The following is a 15,000-nucleotide window of genomic DNA, read 5'->3' on the forward strand; positions in this document are numbered from 1 at the left end:
TGAGCTTTTGCATCTGCTTGTGTAAAGAGAAGGCCATGTAAATCAACAGCAATCAATTATTTGTTATTTCCCTTGTACCCGTATTGATGTCACAAATGCCATTATAGAACGTATCTTAGCTATGTTAATGTTCTTGATCCAACCTACATTGATGGGAGTACACCACCTTCCAAGGCTGACAGTCAAGCACGTTTGCCCGTAGAGAGGGCCAGTATTTACACAATCGTTTATAACTACCCTCCAGCCAAAGGGCTGCTGCTACTTTTGTCCCAACACCTATTGATAATTGCATACATAAATAATGTCCACGCGAGACAAACAACAGAATCGATTTTATGTTACTCTTTCAGTTATACTCGTGGCAAAAAAAAACCATTTCAAAACGGACGGAACAGTCCCACCATGACACATATATATACACACACCAAGGTAAATAGAAAACAGATAGACAGACAGACAGACAAACAGACAATCAGACTGACTGACTGACTGACTGACTGACTGACTGACAGACAGACAGACAGACAGACAAACAGACAATCCTGACAGACAGACAGACAGACAGACAAACAGACAAACAGACAATCACACTGACTGACTGACTGACTGACAGACAGACGGACAGACAGACAGAAAGACAGACTGACAGACAGACAAACAGACAATCCTGACAGACAGACAGATAGACAGACAGACAGACAGACAGACGGACAGCCAGCCCTTCAGCCATCAAGTCATCCAGTCAGAACGACATACAAACAGACACACTAAACAATCACACCAATAAAGCTTGTGTCTGAGAAATAATCGATAATTCACAGGAAAAAAGGAAGTCATTTTAATGTTCAATACTTTGCGTGATCTGACCAGCGAATCGATGGCACTGAACTCGCCATCACAGCATGGTGGAGCGAAGGAAGGAGTGGAGATTATGTTTGTGCAGGTCCACTAGTGCTCAAGGATTACACATGTACAGCGAGAGAGATGTCATCGTCGAAACCTGCTACGAGCATTCCTGTCACAAACTCACTGCCCTTGCAGAATAAGCAATACGCTGGTTTCGGGACAATTTTCAGTAGCATGAGGATGTGATGTAACAAGTTTTAGTTGGTAATAAGTTATGGAGCACACGGTACGATTTGTTTGAAAACGCATCACAATTAATTCAAAGTGCGTGAATGCGCTTCAGGGCGCTGCTTCACTCCGGTGTTGGAAACAAACAAATAGTCCAGGCAGCGCCACCTGACAGAAACAGGCCACTTTATTACGGCAACCAGTCACAAATCAAGGTGAAACAACGTAACAGTAACCACAATTTGAGTTGTTTACGCTGAGTGACTTCGTATTGAATTGATCGAAGGAAAAACGTATAGGTTTGCTCAACCAAACTGAGGTACAATGTATGGGAAGGGATGCGGGGCGTTACCTTTGTCTGACTCGCTGATGGTCTGTATAATGGGCTATATAATGACTGAACAGAAGTCACTTTGAGGGATCAACACAGAATCGTCTTTCATTGCACAGGTAAAGTTATTAGATTTGTGTGTTTGATATTGGTTGTTTACATTCTCTCTCTTGTGAAAATTACGAAATCGTCGTTTGATCACATATGTAAACAAGGCGCAAGAAGAAATAACAAGTCGCGTAAGGCGAAATTACTACATTTAGTCAAGCTGTGGAACTCACAGAATGAAACTGAACGCACTGCATTTTATCATAATGATCGTAGTCCGCCGCTCGTACAAAAGGCAGTGATCGAAATTGAAGAGCCTGTTTAGCGCGGTAGCGGTTGCGCTGTGCTGCATAGCATGCTTTTCTGTACCTCTCTTCGCTTTAACTTTCTGAGCGTGTTTTTAATCCAAACATATCATATCTGTATGCTTTTGGAATCAGGAACCGACAAGGAATAAGATGAAATTGTTTTTAAATCGATTTCGGAAATTTTAATTTTAATCATAATTTTTATATTTTTAATTTTCAGAGCTTGTTTTTAATCCGAATATAACATATTTATATGTTTTTGGAATCAGAAAATGATGAAGAAAACGATTAACGTAATTTTGGATCGTTTTATAAAAAAATTAAATTTAATTACAATTTTCGGATTTTTAATGACCAAAGTCATTAATTAATTTTTAACCCTCCAAGCTGAAATGCAATACCAAAGTCCGGTCTTCGTCGAAGATTACTTGGCCAAAATTTCAACCAATTTTATTTAAAAATGAGGGAGTGACAGTGCCGCCTCAACTTTTACAAAAAGCCGGATATGACGTCATCAAAGACGTTTATCCAAAATATGAGAAAAAGTCTGGGGATATCATACCCAGGACCTCTCATGTAAAATTTCATAAAGATCGGTCCAGTAGTTTACTCTGAATCGCTCTACACACACACACGCACAGACAGACAAACACACACACACACACACACACACACACACACATACACCACGACCCTCGTCTCGATTCCCCCTCTATGTTAAAACATTTAGTCAAAACTTGACTAAATGTAAAAATGAAATGGGGTAAAAAAAAAAAAAAACCAACACTAAACATCATTGTTAAGCCTCACATTAATGGGGCGAAGTCCACTTTACGAAGCTGGCTGCACAAAGCTTGGGTACTAAGTTTTTGTTAAAAAGACTTTGCAAAGTCCACTTCGGGCTCAATTAGGGACAGCCTTTAGGAGGCTAACCAAATCCAAACCGAACACCTACAGTACCAAGCAAAGAAAAAGGACTGCGCCCAAGACACACTTATCAGGTTAAGTTTAATTAAGGATACGGTACTTGTGTTTTGACGACTAATAACATTTATCATGATGGATAGTTAGCTTAATGAATCAATTTCACGAAATCGAAACACTGGAGAGACAAAAACATGTGGGAGAGTCATATTCCTTGTAAGTTAGACACCTTAAAGGCACAAACCTCTTCCCCAGCCAATACCAACCTGTAAATAGTTATATCCGAAATAGAGAATGCCACACGGCATGCTGTGTCAAACCAGGTTTTCATGAGTTTAAACAAAAAATATTGAATTGCGAGCAATAGCAATATTTTGGGGAAAAAAGCAATCAGTGTTATCCTGGTATCACACAGCAAGCCATGTTGTATTCTGGTTATCTTACGTTCTTTACTTGCATGCCATCTGCTTCAAACGCCCCGGAGTCAAAGTGTCCAACTTGAAGACGCGTCTTCTATGACTTCAAAAGCAAGAAAAACACACACAATAAGACCGATACCGATTCAGTCGACTTCCAAATGCTGCATTGTCTAACTCGAAATCTGTCTAGCCGTGGGAGTTTTAGGGTCATGAAAGCACACTTTCTATTGACATCGTTGTTCTGAAATATGCTAAAACCATTCATTTCAGTACTGAACTGACGCTGTCGTCTGCTGCATGTACGTAGGACAGCCAATCGAATCAGTCGACTTCCAAATGCAGCATGGTCTAGCTTGAAATCTGTCAGACAAAGCACTTCTGCTTTTGGCCGCTGGGAATTTAGGACCAAGCATCATTGGTAATGTGAAGAAGATAAGCTACAATGATGTCACGGCGGACGAGAAGAATCTTTTCAAATCGAAAGAAGGGGCACAGCCTCATTGTGGTATGGGCGTACGCATACGTTCTCTATAGAGAATTGTTAGCGCACTCCAACAGTTTTAAGCGCATTGTCGTTAGCCAATCAACTGTTTCACATCAGTTATGTGACACCAGTACTTACTGACAATTACCATTATTATCACTTCTGGATGATTCATCCTATTTTCACATAGATATCCAAGATGTCTTTGTGGCGCCTACCTCTCTGCGTTGCTGTGGTCCTGGTCATCTGGCCGCCTGGCTGCCTGGCCATGAGGAAAGGCATTCAGACCCTGCTGACCATCGTCCGTGAGATCCAGCAATCTCTGGACAGGGATATCAAGGCCACCAGCAAGAACGCCCAGACCATTAACACCCTACTGCAGAAAGTGAGGGACGTGGACGAGAAACTAACGAGCATACAAGGTACCACGCATTTTGCTTGACCCTCTGCCAGTTTCTTGGTGCCTCTAGTGTCTTCCTCTGGAATGTTTTAACCCGAACAAGGGCAGTTTAGTACGGTACTGTCCCTTGTCCGGGAGGGCTTGTGGGTTACAGCCAATTTGCAGATATAGGGGACGTGGGGGCGGGCGGGAGGGAGGAGGGTAGGGGAAATTTGGAAACTACTAGGTAAAGGAGGATTTTACAAGTAGCCTTGTTTCATTGATATTGCATCGATGTTTTTTTTCTACAAGAAGTCAGCCGATTGATCCAACTAAATTAGATAGCGGATACTAACGGATACTGCTATACTGTAATGTGGAGAAGCATGTAATCTACGTGTCATAGGCTACGAGTCAACTGGGTCTCAAAGCTAAGTGAGTGTCTTGTTCCTTTACATGTGTGTAATGTGTGGATGCGGATGTGGGCGTAGAACAAGCTATGGATTCGTACAACAATAATATTGAGACCACACCGGTTCCATGTTGGGCGGAAGTAGAAGTGTCTTTATTATCCTCTATTTCACAAGAGCTCCGAAAGGGAAACAATCAAACACGGTATATAATTAACACAGATAAGGAGTTGTCTCCCATAGACCATCAGCTTTTTGTTACAGTGAGAATTGCGGGTATTGTCACCACATATTGACCAACACCTGTTCACGATTTAACATGTTTTCTTCGCGCTTGTTCTCTCTCAAAAATACGTTCAAAGGCATAGCACCCTCACATCTTCACGGATTGACCAAAACCTTTTATTTTCTCTCCGCACAAGGGGTCAGCCGCCTGATCGAATTGGGCAACGGACAATACCTTGCGTTCCGCATCACCCCAGGTGTTGGGTCCCCAGCCTACGACAAGTACGTTGCCGTTAAAGACAGCGATGACACGGAGTTCCTGGTGTTCCAGAACGTTCCAGAAGGCTGCAAGACGACGGACGGACGCCTCTTCTGTGACCGCCATTACCGCAGCAAACTGCTGGACCTGTGGGACAAACTGCCCATCGGTCTGGTAACGGAGTGTTTTGGGGTGTCCAATATTCCACTGTCGATTTCCCTGTGTAAACTACTCGGCTCACCGTCATCTCAGTTCTGGCCAGGTTTTTGATAATAATAATAATACGAATATTTATAACGCGCACATATCTCACCAACAGGCGACTCAAGGCGCACATACACTCATTCACACACACGGAGACTTAAAGTCACTAACACACACACACCATCAACCATTAAATATGTGCAGTTATTCAGGGTGGGATGGGGGTGGGCAGTGTAGAATGCATGGATTATTTGGAAAAAAGGAATGTCTTGTGTGCAGATTTGAATGATTCGAGGGACTGTTGTTGACGAAGGGGGAGAGGTAGTGTGTTCCATTGGCTAGGTGCTTGGAAAGAAAATGAGCGTTGACCTGCTGTTTTGAGTTGTCTGTCTGTCTGTCTGTGCGTTTTTGAATGGGTAGATCTGAGACAGAGAGCAGACTGGTTTTCACGAGAAGGACTGCGCCTTTAACTTGAAGGATCTGTGATTGCACGCATCTTGTTACAGGTTCGTGTGGGATTGTACACAAACAACGAAGAGCAGCGTTACTTCGAATTCGATGGCGAGGGATCGAATTACCTGAACTGGTTCAGTCAGGACAGGTTGATCAACAGTTCATACACTGACTTGTCAGCAACCATGCCCCTGCTAAAGTTCTTCTCCATTCAGGGGTCAGCTGACGTTGTTAGTTCTCGTCCTTTGTTTCTGACTGTTTCTTTTTATTGTCTGTCTCTGTCAGTATTCCCGTGTTTGTCTCTGTGTCTGCCTTGATTCCCTTCTCTTTCGATCTCACCATGTGCGTATTTATGGATGTGTGTGTGTGTGTGTGTGTGTGTGTGTGTGTTTGTGTGTGTGTATGCGTGTGTGTATGCGTGTGTGTATATGTGTGTGTGTGTGTGTGTGTGTGTTTGCGTGTGTGTGTGTGTGTGTGTGTATATATATATATGTGTGTGTGTGTGTGTGTGTGTGTTTGTTTGTGTGTTTGTGTGTGTGTGTGTGTGTGTTTGTGTGTGTGTGTGTGTGTGTGTGTGTGTGTGTGTGTGTGTGTGTGTGTGTGTTTTCATGAGTTTATTAATGCGTACATTCTCACACTCGATTGCTATGTTCAGAGATCCAACGTTCGCCAGAACGTTCTTCATCAACCAAAACTTCGGAGATTGCTCGGCGGACGCTGGCTGGCTTGTGGTCACTGACAGCGCTGACCCACTGTGCCCGTGGGAAAAGAACAGATTGACCAAACCCTACCCTGCCATCTGGTTTAAAAACGAGGATACTGTTTCCAGCGGCTGGACTAATTCAGGTACTTGACCGTGGACCCCCCAAACTGCACCCTCCTCATACCCACACATCCTTTTAGGACCTCCAAAAGGTTGACAAATCTGAATCTTACAATAGAGGTAAAATCTGAGTCTTACAGTAGAGGTAAAATCTGAGTCTTACAGTAGAGGTAAAATCTGAGTCTTACAGTAGAGGTAAAATCTGAGTCTTACAGTAGAGGTAAAATCTGAGTCTTACAGTAGAGGTAAAATCTGAGTCTTACAGTAGAGGTAAAATCTGGTGTGGATGTGAAAAACGGGGGGTCTCAAAACAAGAGGTTTTGCTAATTTTCGCAACAATAAGCAAATCGTGGTTTTCATGTTCAACTTGTTGGTGGTGTCGTTGGTGGTCGTGGTGGCGGTGTTGTCAATATGTCATTCCGTTTTTTTCCCAAAAAGCTTTAACAGGGGTTGTTACACGACACTTGAGATTGCCACAAGTTCTCAAACGTCGTATAGTTGTGTTCTTTTATTCTACGTCCAAGCATAAATATTGTGTTTACAAAATATAATATCGGTACTTTCCCACAAAGTACAAATAAGTCAACTACATGCAACACACAAAACTGAACCAAAGCTCAGCAACGGTAGCGTTTCCTAACATTACCCCCAACACAAGAAGAAATTTACTTAATTTCTTTCAATCATTGAAACGCTACCTGTACACATACTATGTATACATAACAGATTGAAATCCAGGTATGTACACTAGTCTGTTGGAGAATGAACACAGTTTTACTCACATACTCGGCTGAGAAAATCTGCTCCAACATTGTCTGAACCTTTGATCGATTCCACTCGCATATCAAAGTTCTGCAAGTACATCACCCACCTCATGATACGATTATTCACAAACTTCGCAGAGTTCAGGTAGGTGAGGGGTTTGTGATCAGTCTGAAGCACGAATTTCACCCCTTGGAGGTAGAGTTCAAATTTCTTGATTCCCCACACGATGGCCAAACACTCTTTCTCCATGGTCGAGTAGTTCTTATCGGCTCCTGACAGCTTCTTGCTGGCATAGCTGACCGGAAACGGTTTACCTCCATGTTCTTGCATCAACATGGCGCCGATCCCTTCGTCCGATGCGTCTGTACGCAAGATGAACTCTTTGGCAGTATCAGGAAGGCGTAGCACCGGGTCTCGTGACATCAAGTCGCGCACGGTCTGGTATGCCTTCTCCTGAGCTGGTCCCCAGAGTATTCGGTTGGGGCATCCTTTGCGGGTCATGTCCGACAAAGGCGCCGTTATGGCGGCGAAGTTTGGAATGAACTCTCTGTAGTACCCAGCCAATCCAAGGAAGGATCGCACCTGCTTCTTGGTTTCAGGACGTGGCGCATTGAGGATCTTGTTGACGTTTTCCAACAAAAGCCCCTTTTGACCTTCCTTCAGTGAATGACCTATGAAGTCAACGTTGTCGGTCCCCAAAATGCACTTGCTGGGTCTCACGGTCAGATTGGCTTTTGTCAGGCGGGAAAACAGTTCCCTCAAAGTCTCCAGATGCTCCGCAAAGGTCTCCGTGTGGACTAGCAGATCATCCCAGTAGTACACAACATTCTTCATTCCTTTGAGCATTTTTCGCATTCCCCTCTTCAGGGTAGCACCACTGTTCACCATGCCAAAAGGCATACGCAGGCACTCATACGTTCCGTCTGGAGTTGCAAAGGCGGTCTTTGGTATGTCCTCTTCGCGCACAGGAATTTGCCAATATCCCTTGCTGAGATCGATCTTTGAGAAGATCTTACTGCCAGTCAACCGTCGGAATAGATCAGTTGCCGTCGGCATTGGTTCAGGGTCAAACACGGTGATCTTATTCACTTTCCTGAAGTCAATGCATACCCTGTTTGTACCGTCTTTCTTCTTGACAACAACAACGGGAGATGAGTAAGGGGATGATGACTCACGGATGACCCCCATCTTCAACATGTTGTCGATGTCCTTCTTCAAGGATTCCCGAGCCTGAAACGGGATAGGGTATGGTTTTGAGCGAACAGGAACGTCAGATGTGAGGGGGACTTCATGTTCGACCAAGGACGTAGAGCCTGGAACATCAGAGAACCTATGGGTGAAGTCGCCCATAAAATCATGCAGCTCCTTCTGCTGGTCTTCTGTCAGGTCAGGTCCTAACTTGACGTCATCCACTCCCTCTTTCTTGTGGAGGTCTCCCAACTCCAGTAGTTCCTCACCATCGAACTCGTCTAGTTCGGCTGGTTCTTCCACACTTGCTGCGACCTGTACTGCTTCCGGAGGTCTCTCCACATACAGTTTCAGGAGGTTAGCGTGGTAGATCTTGGACTTCTTGCCGACATTCACCTTGTAGTCGTTGATCCCTACCACGGCCTCAACCTCGTATGGGCCTTTCCACTGCATCAGTAGTTTGTTGTGATCAGTGGGAAGCAGTATCAGCACTTTGTTACCTGGTGTAAACTTCCTGTTTACGGCTTTGCGGTCGTAGTAGTGCTTTCCGCTATCCTGAGACTTTCTCAAGTTTTCTCTCGCAATCTCGAGAGTCTCCTCCAGTTTCTCTCGCAACTCGAACACGTACTGGTAACTGTTCTTCACTTCAGGTGTGTCCACATCTTTCGTCCACAATTCCTTTAGTATCTGCATCGGGCCTCTCACGGTCCGCCCGTACATCAGCTCGAACGGGGAGAATCCAGTGGACTCTTGTGGCACCTCCCTGTATGCAAATAGCAAGGCGTTGATGTAGCGATGCCACTGCCTTGGCTGCTCACTGCATAGTTTCTTCAGCGTGGACTTCAGCGTCGCATTGAATTTTTCGACCAGCCCATTGCACATCGGGTGATAAGGTGTCGTAGTCAAGTGACGAATGCTCAGCAGCCTGTTGACCTCTTCCATGCATTCAGAGACAAACTGTGTCCCCAGGTCTGTGAGGATCTCTTCAGGAACCCCAATTCTGCTGAAAATGTCCACAAGTGCCTCGGCAACAGTCTCGGTGTCAATTTTCTTCAGAGGCACGGCTTCTGGGTACCTGGTTGCATAGTCTACCAGGGTCAGTACCCAACGATGACCCGCTTCACTTGGCGGTTTGATCTCGCCGATGAGGTCAATGGCCACCCTCTTGAAAGGTCGGTCGATCAAAGGCATCTTCTGCAACGGCACTTTCGGGACCCTTCCTCGAGGTATGGTTTTCTGGCAAATATCGCACGATCGGCAGAATCGAGTCACATCTGCATGCAGTCCTGGCCAGTAAAACGCAGCCTGGATTCTGTCCGATGTCTTCTTGACACCCAGGTGACCTCCCATAATAGAGTCGTGGGCCACCTCCATCACCTGGCGCCTAAGTGGTTGAGGCACCAGAACTTGACGTAATGGCTTCCCACCGTTGACTCTCGCGTGCTAGAACACTCTGTACAGGATCTTGGCCTTCACTTCAAATTGCACAGTGCCTTCGCCCTTAGTCATCTCCTTGACAGGACGACTCCTGTACTTTGTTAAGGTCGAATCAGCTTCCTGTAGCTGAATCAGCCGATCCCTGTCCACGACAGCAGTTGCAGAACTGTTGGTGACCCTGAGTGGCGTAGTTGTTTTGTCCTTCTTCGCCTGGGCTCTGGTCGTCACAGCGCTTACAACCTGCGGCTGGTCGCGGCGATGCACAGTTGCTCTGTCATCTCGTAACAGTTCGCTGATATCTTCATTCGCGAATGGCAGTGGGTCTTCCTCCTCAGCAGCAGGCTGAGCTGAGCCCATTCTCCATTCGAAATCAGGGTCATCAGGACGTCTCGCACCCCCAATGTTCCCAATTAGTAGATCGTACAAGGGCTTCTTCAGGCAGACGGCCTCAACTTCTCCGGTGAAGTATGGAGTATCGATCTGGATTTTTACCACTGGTGCCTTCACGCATTTGCTGTCAGCCATGAGCGTCCACTTGAAGTCACCAGTGAACTTCTCTGTTGGCACCAGATCCTCTTTGACAATGACTCCATTGCAGCCCGAATCTCTGAGAACAGTCACTTCCCGCTTCTCAACAAATCCCTTCGACACGGGCATGTTCGACACTGACACAGCTGCGCTGGCGACGACAGAGATTGACTTGCCATTAGCGAGTAGAAGCTGGCCATCAGATAGACATTCTTCCACGTCCGATGGTGTATCCACTTGCTCGGCAGCCCTTGGTAGTATGACGCTGCTCGCACATACTTGTTGGTTCGAGCCACTCGTTTGCCTCTTGTTGTCGTAATATCTCCGTCGATGTTCTTGCGCTTTGTCATTGACATGTCCGTTATTTTTCTTTTGGGGACAGTTGGCGACTCGGTGACCCTTGGCATTGCAATGGAAACACGTTATGTTCTGCCCTTCATTGGATGATGGTGCGGACTCAGTTTGTCCCTTGGCAGGTTGGTTTCCCTGGTTCCCGCTCTTCTGGAAAGGTTTCGATGACTTTGACGTCCCCAGGGTCCTTCCATGAGCAATGAGATAACGCTCAGCAGCATCAGTAATGTCCTTCAAACCCCGCAGTTTTTGCTCTTCCAAGCGGGTCGCCAGGTCCTTCGGGCAGGCATTAAGGAACTGCTCCTTCACGATCAAGTCCCGCAGACTCTCGTATGACTGCTCTTCACCTGATAACTCCACCCACTTCTGCAGGTATGACGACAGGCGCTCCACAAACTGGCTCGGTGTCTCTCCAGACAATGGCTGGCATTCGCGGAAACGTTGACGGTAGCCCCTTTCAGTGAAGTTGTAGCAACGCAACAGAGCTTCCTTCAGTACATCATAGTCTCTGGCGTCATCGTTTGAGAGTCTAGTGTAGACCTCAAGTGCTGCCCCAGTCAAATGTGCGCTGAGTTGAATCGCCCAGTCGTCGCGCTGCCATCTAGCACTCTCAGCGAACCTCTCGAATCTTGCAAGGTAGCAGTCGATCTGGTCCTTCCCGTCAGCGAATGCTGGAAGTTTCGGTGCCCTGTGTAGCATTTGCTGCTGGTTATCTCTTTGGCGTGGTGCCGCGTGCTCATTTTGAACACGCACCATTTCTGTCTGAAGCTCTAAGCGCTTCGTCTCCATTTCTATCTGGAGCTCTAAGCGTTTCAGCTCCATTAGCCTTTCTTCACGCTGTGCTTCTCTTTCTTCACGCTCACGCTGCGCTTGTCTTTCTTCACGCTCACGCTGCGCTTGTCTTTCTTTTTCTTCTCGCTCACGCTGCGCTTGTCTTTCTTCACGCTCACGCTGCGCTTGTCTTTCTTCACGCTGCGCTTGTCTTTCTTCACGCTGCGCTTGCAGTCGTGTCTGGGACTCCACGAACTCCGTCAGCTGCTTGCCTTTCAGTCCCAGTTCAACTCCTTTTGCCCAGAACTCAGCCATTCTGGTCTTTTCCGGTGCGTTCGTCTGTATTATTTCACAGCCACGAACGTAGACGAATGTAGTCTTCTAAAAGAACACAGTCTCTACTGCACCTCCGATGCTTCTCTCGTTGCTGTTCACCTTCGTAGACGCAGGCTGCCACCCTCCTCGTCTAACGTGACGGCGTACTCTGCTCACGATACGTACACGACGTACCTCAGTCGTATTTCGTAGTATTAATGCACTAGCTAACCTCTGTAATCCCGATACACTCCGGCGTCGCTCACCGTACCGAGCTGCGGCGATTACCAAACTCTTCACCAGTCACACCGAATCCACGGTTCCGTAGTCTCAATACTGATCCCTCAGGATACACCCGATTGATGGCTACCTCCTGTGACTGTCTTGACTGTCTTTGTTGCTGGAAAACCCTTGGCGTTAAACGTAGATCCTTGGCTTGGCCCCCAATTGTTACACGACACTTGAGATTGCCACAAGTTCTCAAACGTCGTATAGTTGTGTTCTTTTATTCTACGTCCAAGCATAAATATTGTGTTTACAAAATATAATATCGGTACTTTCCCACAAAGTACAAATAAGTCAACTACATGCAACACACAAAACTGAACCAAAGCTCAGCAACGGTAGCGTTTCCTAACAGGGGTACATGTAGGCTTACTAAATGTAACCGAGTGCACGAAGCACACTAATTCCCTTTGGAGGAAAGCCACTCAAACAGGATTGAGAATATAAACTTATGTGCAGACCTGCTAGTGACTTAACCCCATTCGTGTGTACACGCAAGCACAAGACCAAGTGCGCACGGAAAAGATCCTGTAATCCATGTCAGAGTTCGGTGGGTTATAGAAACACGAAAATACCCAGCATGCTTCCCCCGAAATCGGCGTATGCTGCCTGAATGGCGGGGTAAAAACGGTCAAACACGTAAAAATCCACTCGTGCTAAAAACATGAGTGAACGTGGGAGTCTAAGCCCATGAACAAAGAAGAAGAAGACATACAGAGCAACTGCCTGTGGCAAGGGGGACTACTGCGTCACCCTGTCACATACAGGCATAGTCCTCCCCGTGTAAACAGTTGGCTCACCATGTCAGATCTGCCCTGGCTTGTACAAAGGAGAAAGACCACACCTGCTCATCAAAAATCCACATCCTAACTGATTTGTATGCCGAGTGGGAGATTTTGGTACACATTTCTTAAGACGTCACTCGACAAAATGATATATTTTGCAAATAATCAGACAAACAGACAGAAAATCAGACAACGCGGGATATATCAGTCTGATGGATAAAGTGGTAAACTCTAATGTGGTCCTTCCGGGGCTAGGGTTGTTGAAACATACACACACACACACACACACACACACACACACACACACACACACACACACACGCGCGCGCGCGCGCGCGCAAATGGTAGTTTATCTGTTTGATCACATTTCCTTTCATCTCATCTCATCTCATCACATGACATCTCATCATGATATGCTACTCTTGCTTCAGAGACGCTGGGAGTGGCAGATACACTTGTTATCTCTGTCAAGCTGAAGTCGACTCACCTCTAACGCACGTGGAATCGACAGGGCATAAGATGAGTTATCATGTGACACAAATACTGAGCGGAAATAAATATCGGTCATTATTACCGATCAACTTTTGCATGTTTCCTTATCAAGTTAAATCATTTTGAATAAATGTGAGTTGCTAACATCTTTACACATTTGAAGACACACGAACACACGCAGATACAAGGGACATACAGTCACAACGACAGACCACGTGTGTGTGTGTGTGTGTGTGTGTGTGTGTGTGTGTGTGTGTGTTTGCATGTGTGTGTATGTGTGTGTGTGTGTGTGCGTGTGTGTGTGAGTGTGTATGCCTGTGTGTGTATGTGGTGTGTGCGTGCGTGCGTGCGTGCGTGCGCGCGTGTGATTTTGACTTTGACGTGGAATCTCGACTTTATGAGGTGCTCAGTCGTGTCTGCCTCAAGTCCGTCTTCGCAGGTCCTGATCCTGGGGTCAACTCCACGTCGCCACATTGCAAGAGCAGACCACCCAAGAACAGTAGCGTCGGGAGCAAACCAAACATGACACCGTCTGCCTTTTTTCTGAGTGCGTACCGAGAAAGAGAGTCAGGGCCGGACTACCGGGGGGGTTATGGGGGTTGCGCACCCCCCCCCCCCCCCACCCCCCCCTAGCCTAAACATGTACCTTACTTATTTATTTTTGTTTTTATTATTGCTTATTTTATGCCGTTTCATGCAAGGAGTGACCATTTTCCTATCTCAGAATATGACCTACCCATCAGCTTCAGGGGGCTTCGCCCCCTGACCCCCACAACGAGGGGGGGGGGGTGTTCTAGGGTTTCCGGACCCCCCCCCCCAGCCAAAAAATAAAAATATTGAATGAGGCATGCATTTCTTTATTTTACATTGAGTTTCAATTTTTGGGGTATTAATCAGTGACAAAATCTGCTGCCTGAAACTGGTAATGATCATCCTCAGAATGCACCAGATTGCACCATTTTTTTCAAAATTTTCCGGGGGGGCATGCCCCCGGACCCCCCTAGCAAGCTAGGCGCTTTGCGCCGTCAGCTCGGCGCTTCGCGCCTTCACACCCTTATATTCACAATATACTTTTGAAAAAAAACACCCATAAAATGAACTGATCCGCCCCTGCCGCCAGGGGGGACATCCCCCTGGGCCACCACTGGCAACCCCCCCTCCTCTTCGCCTAGTCCGGCCCTGGAGAGAGAAGTAAGTCTATGTGTGGACAAATTAACGAATAGACAGTCAGAGACTGAAATGTCGATCTCGAGATCTTTCATGGGAGGTAATTAAGACTGACTTCACACCGAAAGATGAAGGCACAAGACTGAGTCCGACTGAGGAAGCCAGAGAAATCAATCCAAGGGGCACAACTACGTAAACAATATGCGTTTCAACCACGGTTGTTCCCCTTGTGCCTACAACATGGCTCAACAACAACAACAGCAACAACAACAACAACTCTCGTGTATTCGCATGTAAATTGTTGTGCTTGGGTGACTAACCTGCAGACATCCGTTCTCCTTGTGGCAGGGGTCGATGGGAATAAACAAGCTGAACATGTCGGGAAACAGGCAACCATTCTTGTACCAGTAGTTGAGGACACAAACAAAAATATGCATGCTATTAGATTATATTACCGGTCTAAAACAGCCATTTTAAGTTTGAAGAGCATAAAGTGAAAGTATACTTGTATATTCCGATCCAAAGATCTTAACTCCAATGATAAAAAAAAGTTTTTTCTTTAAGTTCCCTTATTT

At 46.1% G+C, this 15,000-nt stretch overlaps 1 protein-coding gene across 1 annotated transcript; it reads left to right on the top strand.

Moving 5' to 3' along the window:
• Nucleotides 1–1,416: 1,416 nt before the first annotated feature.
• On the top strand, nt 1,417–13,352 carry LOC138961459 (uncharacterized). The gene is made up of 6 exons (XM_070333141.1): nt 1,417–1,524; nt 3,779–4,010; nt 4,800–5,035; nt 5,572–5,735; nt 6,174–6,364; nt 13,198–13,352. Exons 2-6 carry the CDS (start codon nt 3,788–3,790, stop codon nt 13,257–13,259), a joined length of 876 nt encoding a protein of 291 aa, XP_070189242.1. The 5' UTR covers nt 1,417–1,524; nt 3,779–3,787; the 3' UTR covers nt 13,260–13,352.
• Nucleotides 13,353–15,000: the final 1,648 nt, after the last annotated feature.

This window comes from Littorina saxatilis, linkage group LG1 (assembly GCF_037325665.1).
Source record: "Littorina saxatilis isolate snail1 linkage group LG1, US_GU_Lsax_2.0, whole genome shotgun sequence".
NCBI lineage: Eukaryota > Metazoa > Mollusca > Gastropoda > Littorinimorpha > Littorinidae > Littorina > Littorina saxatilis.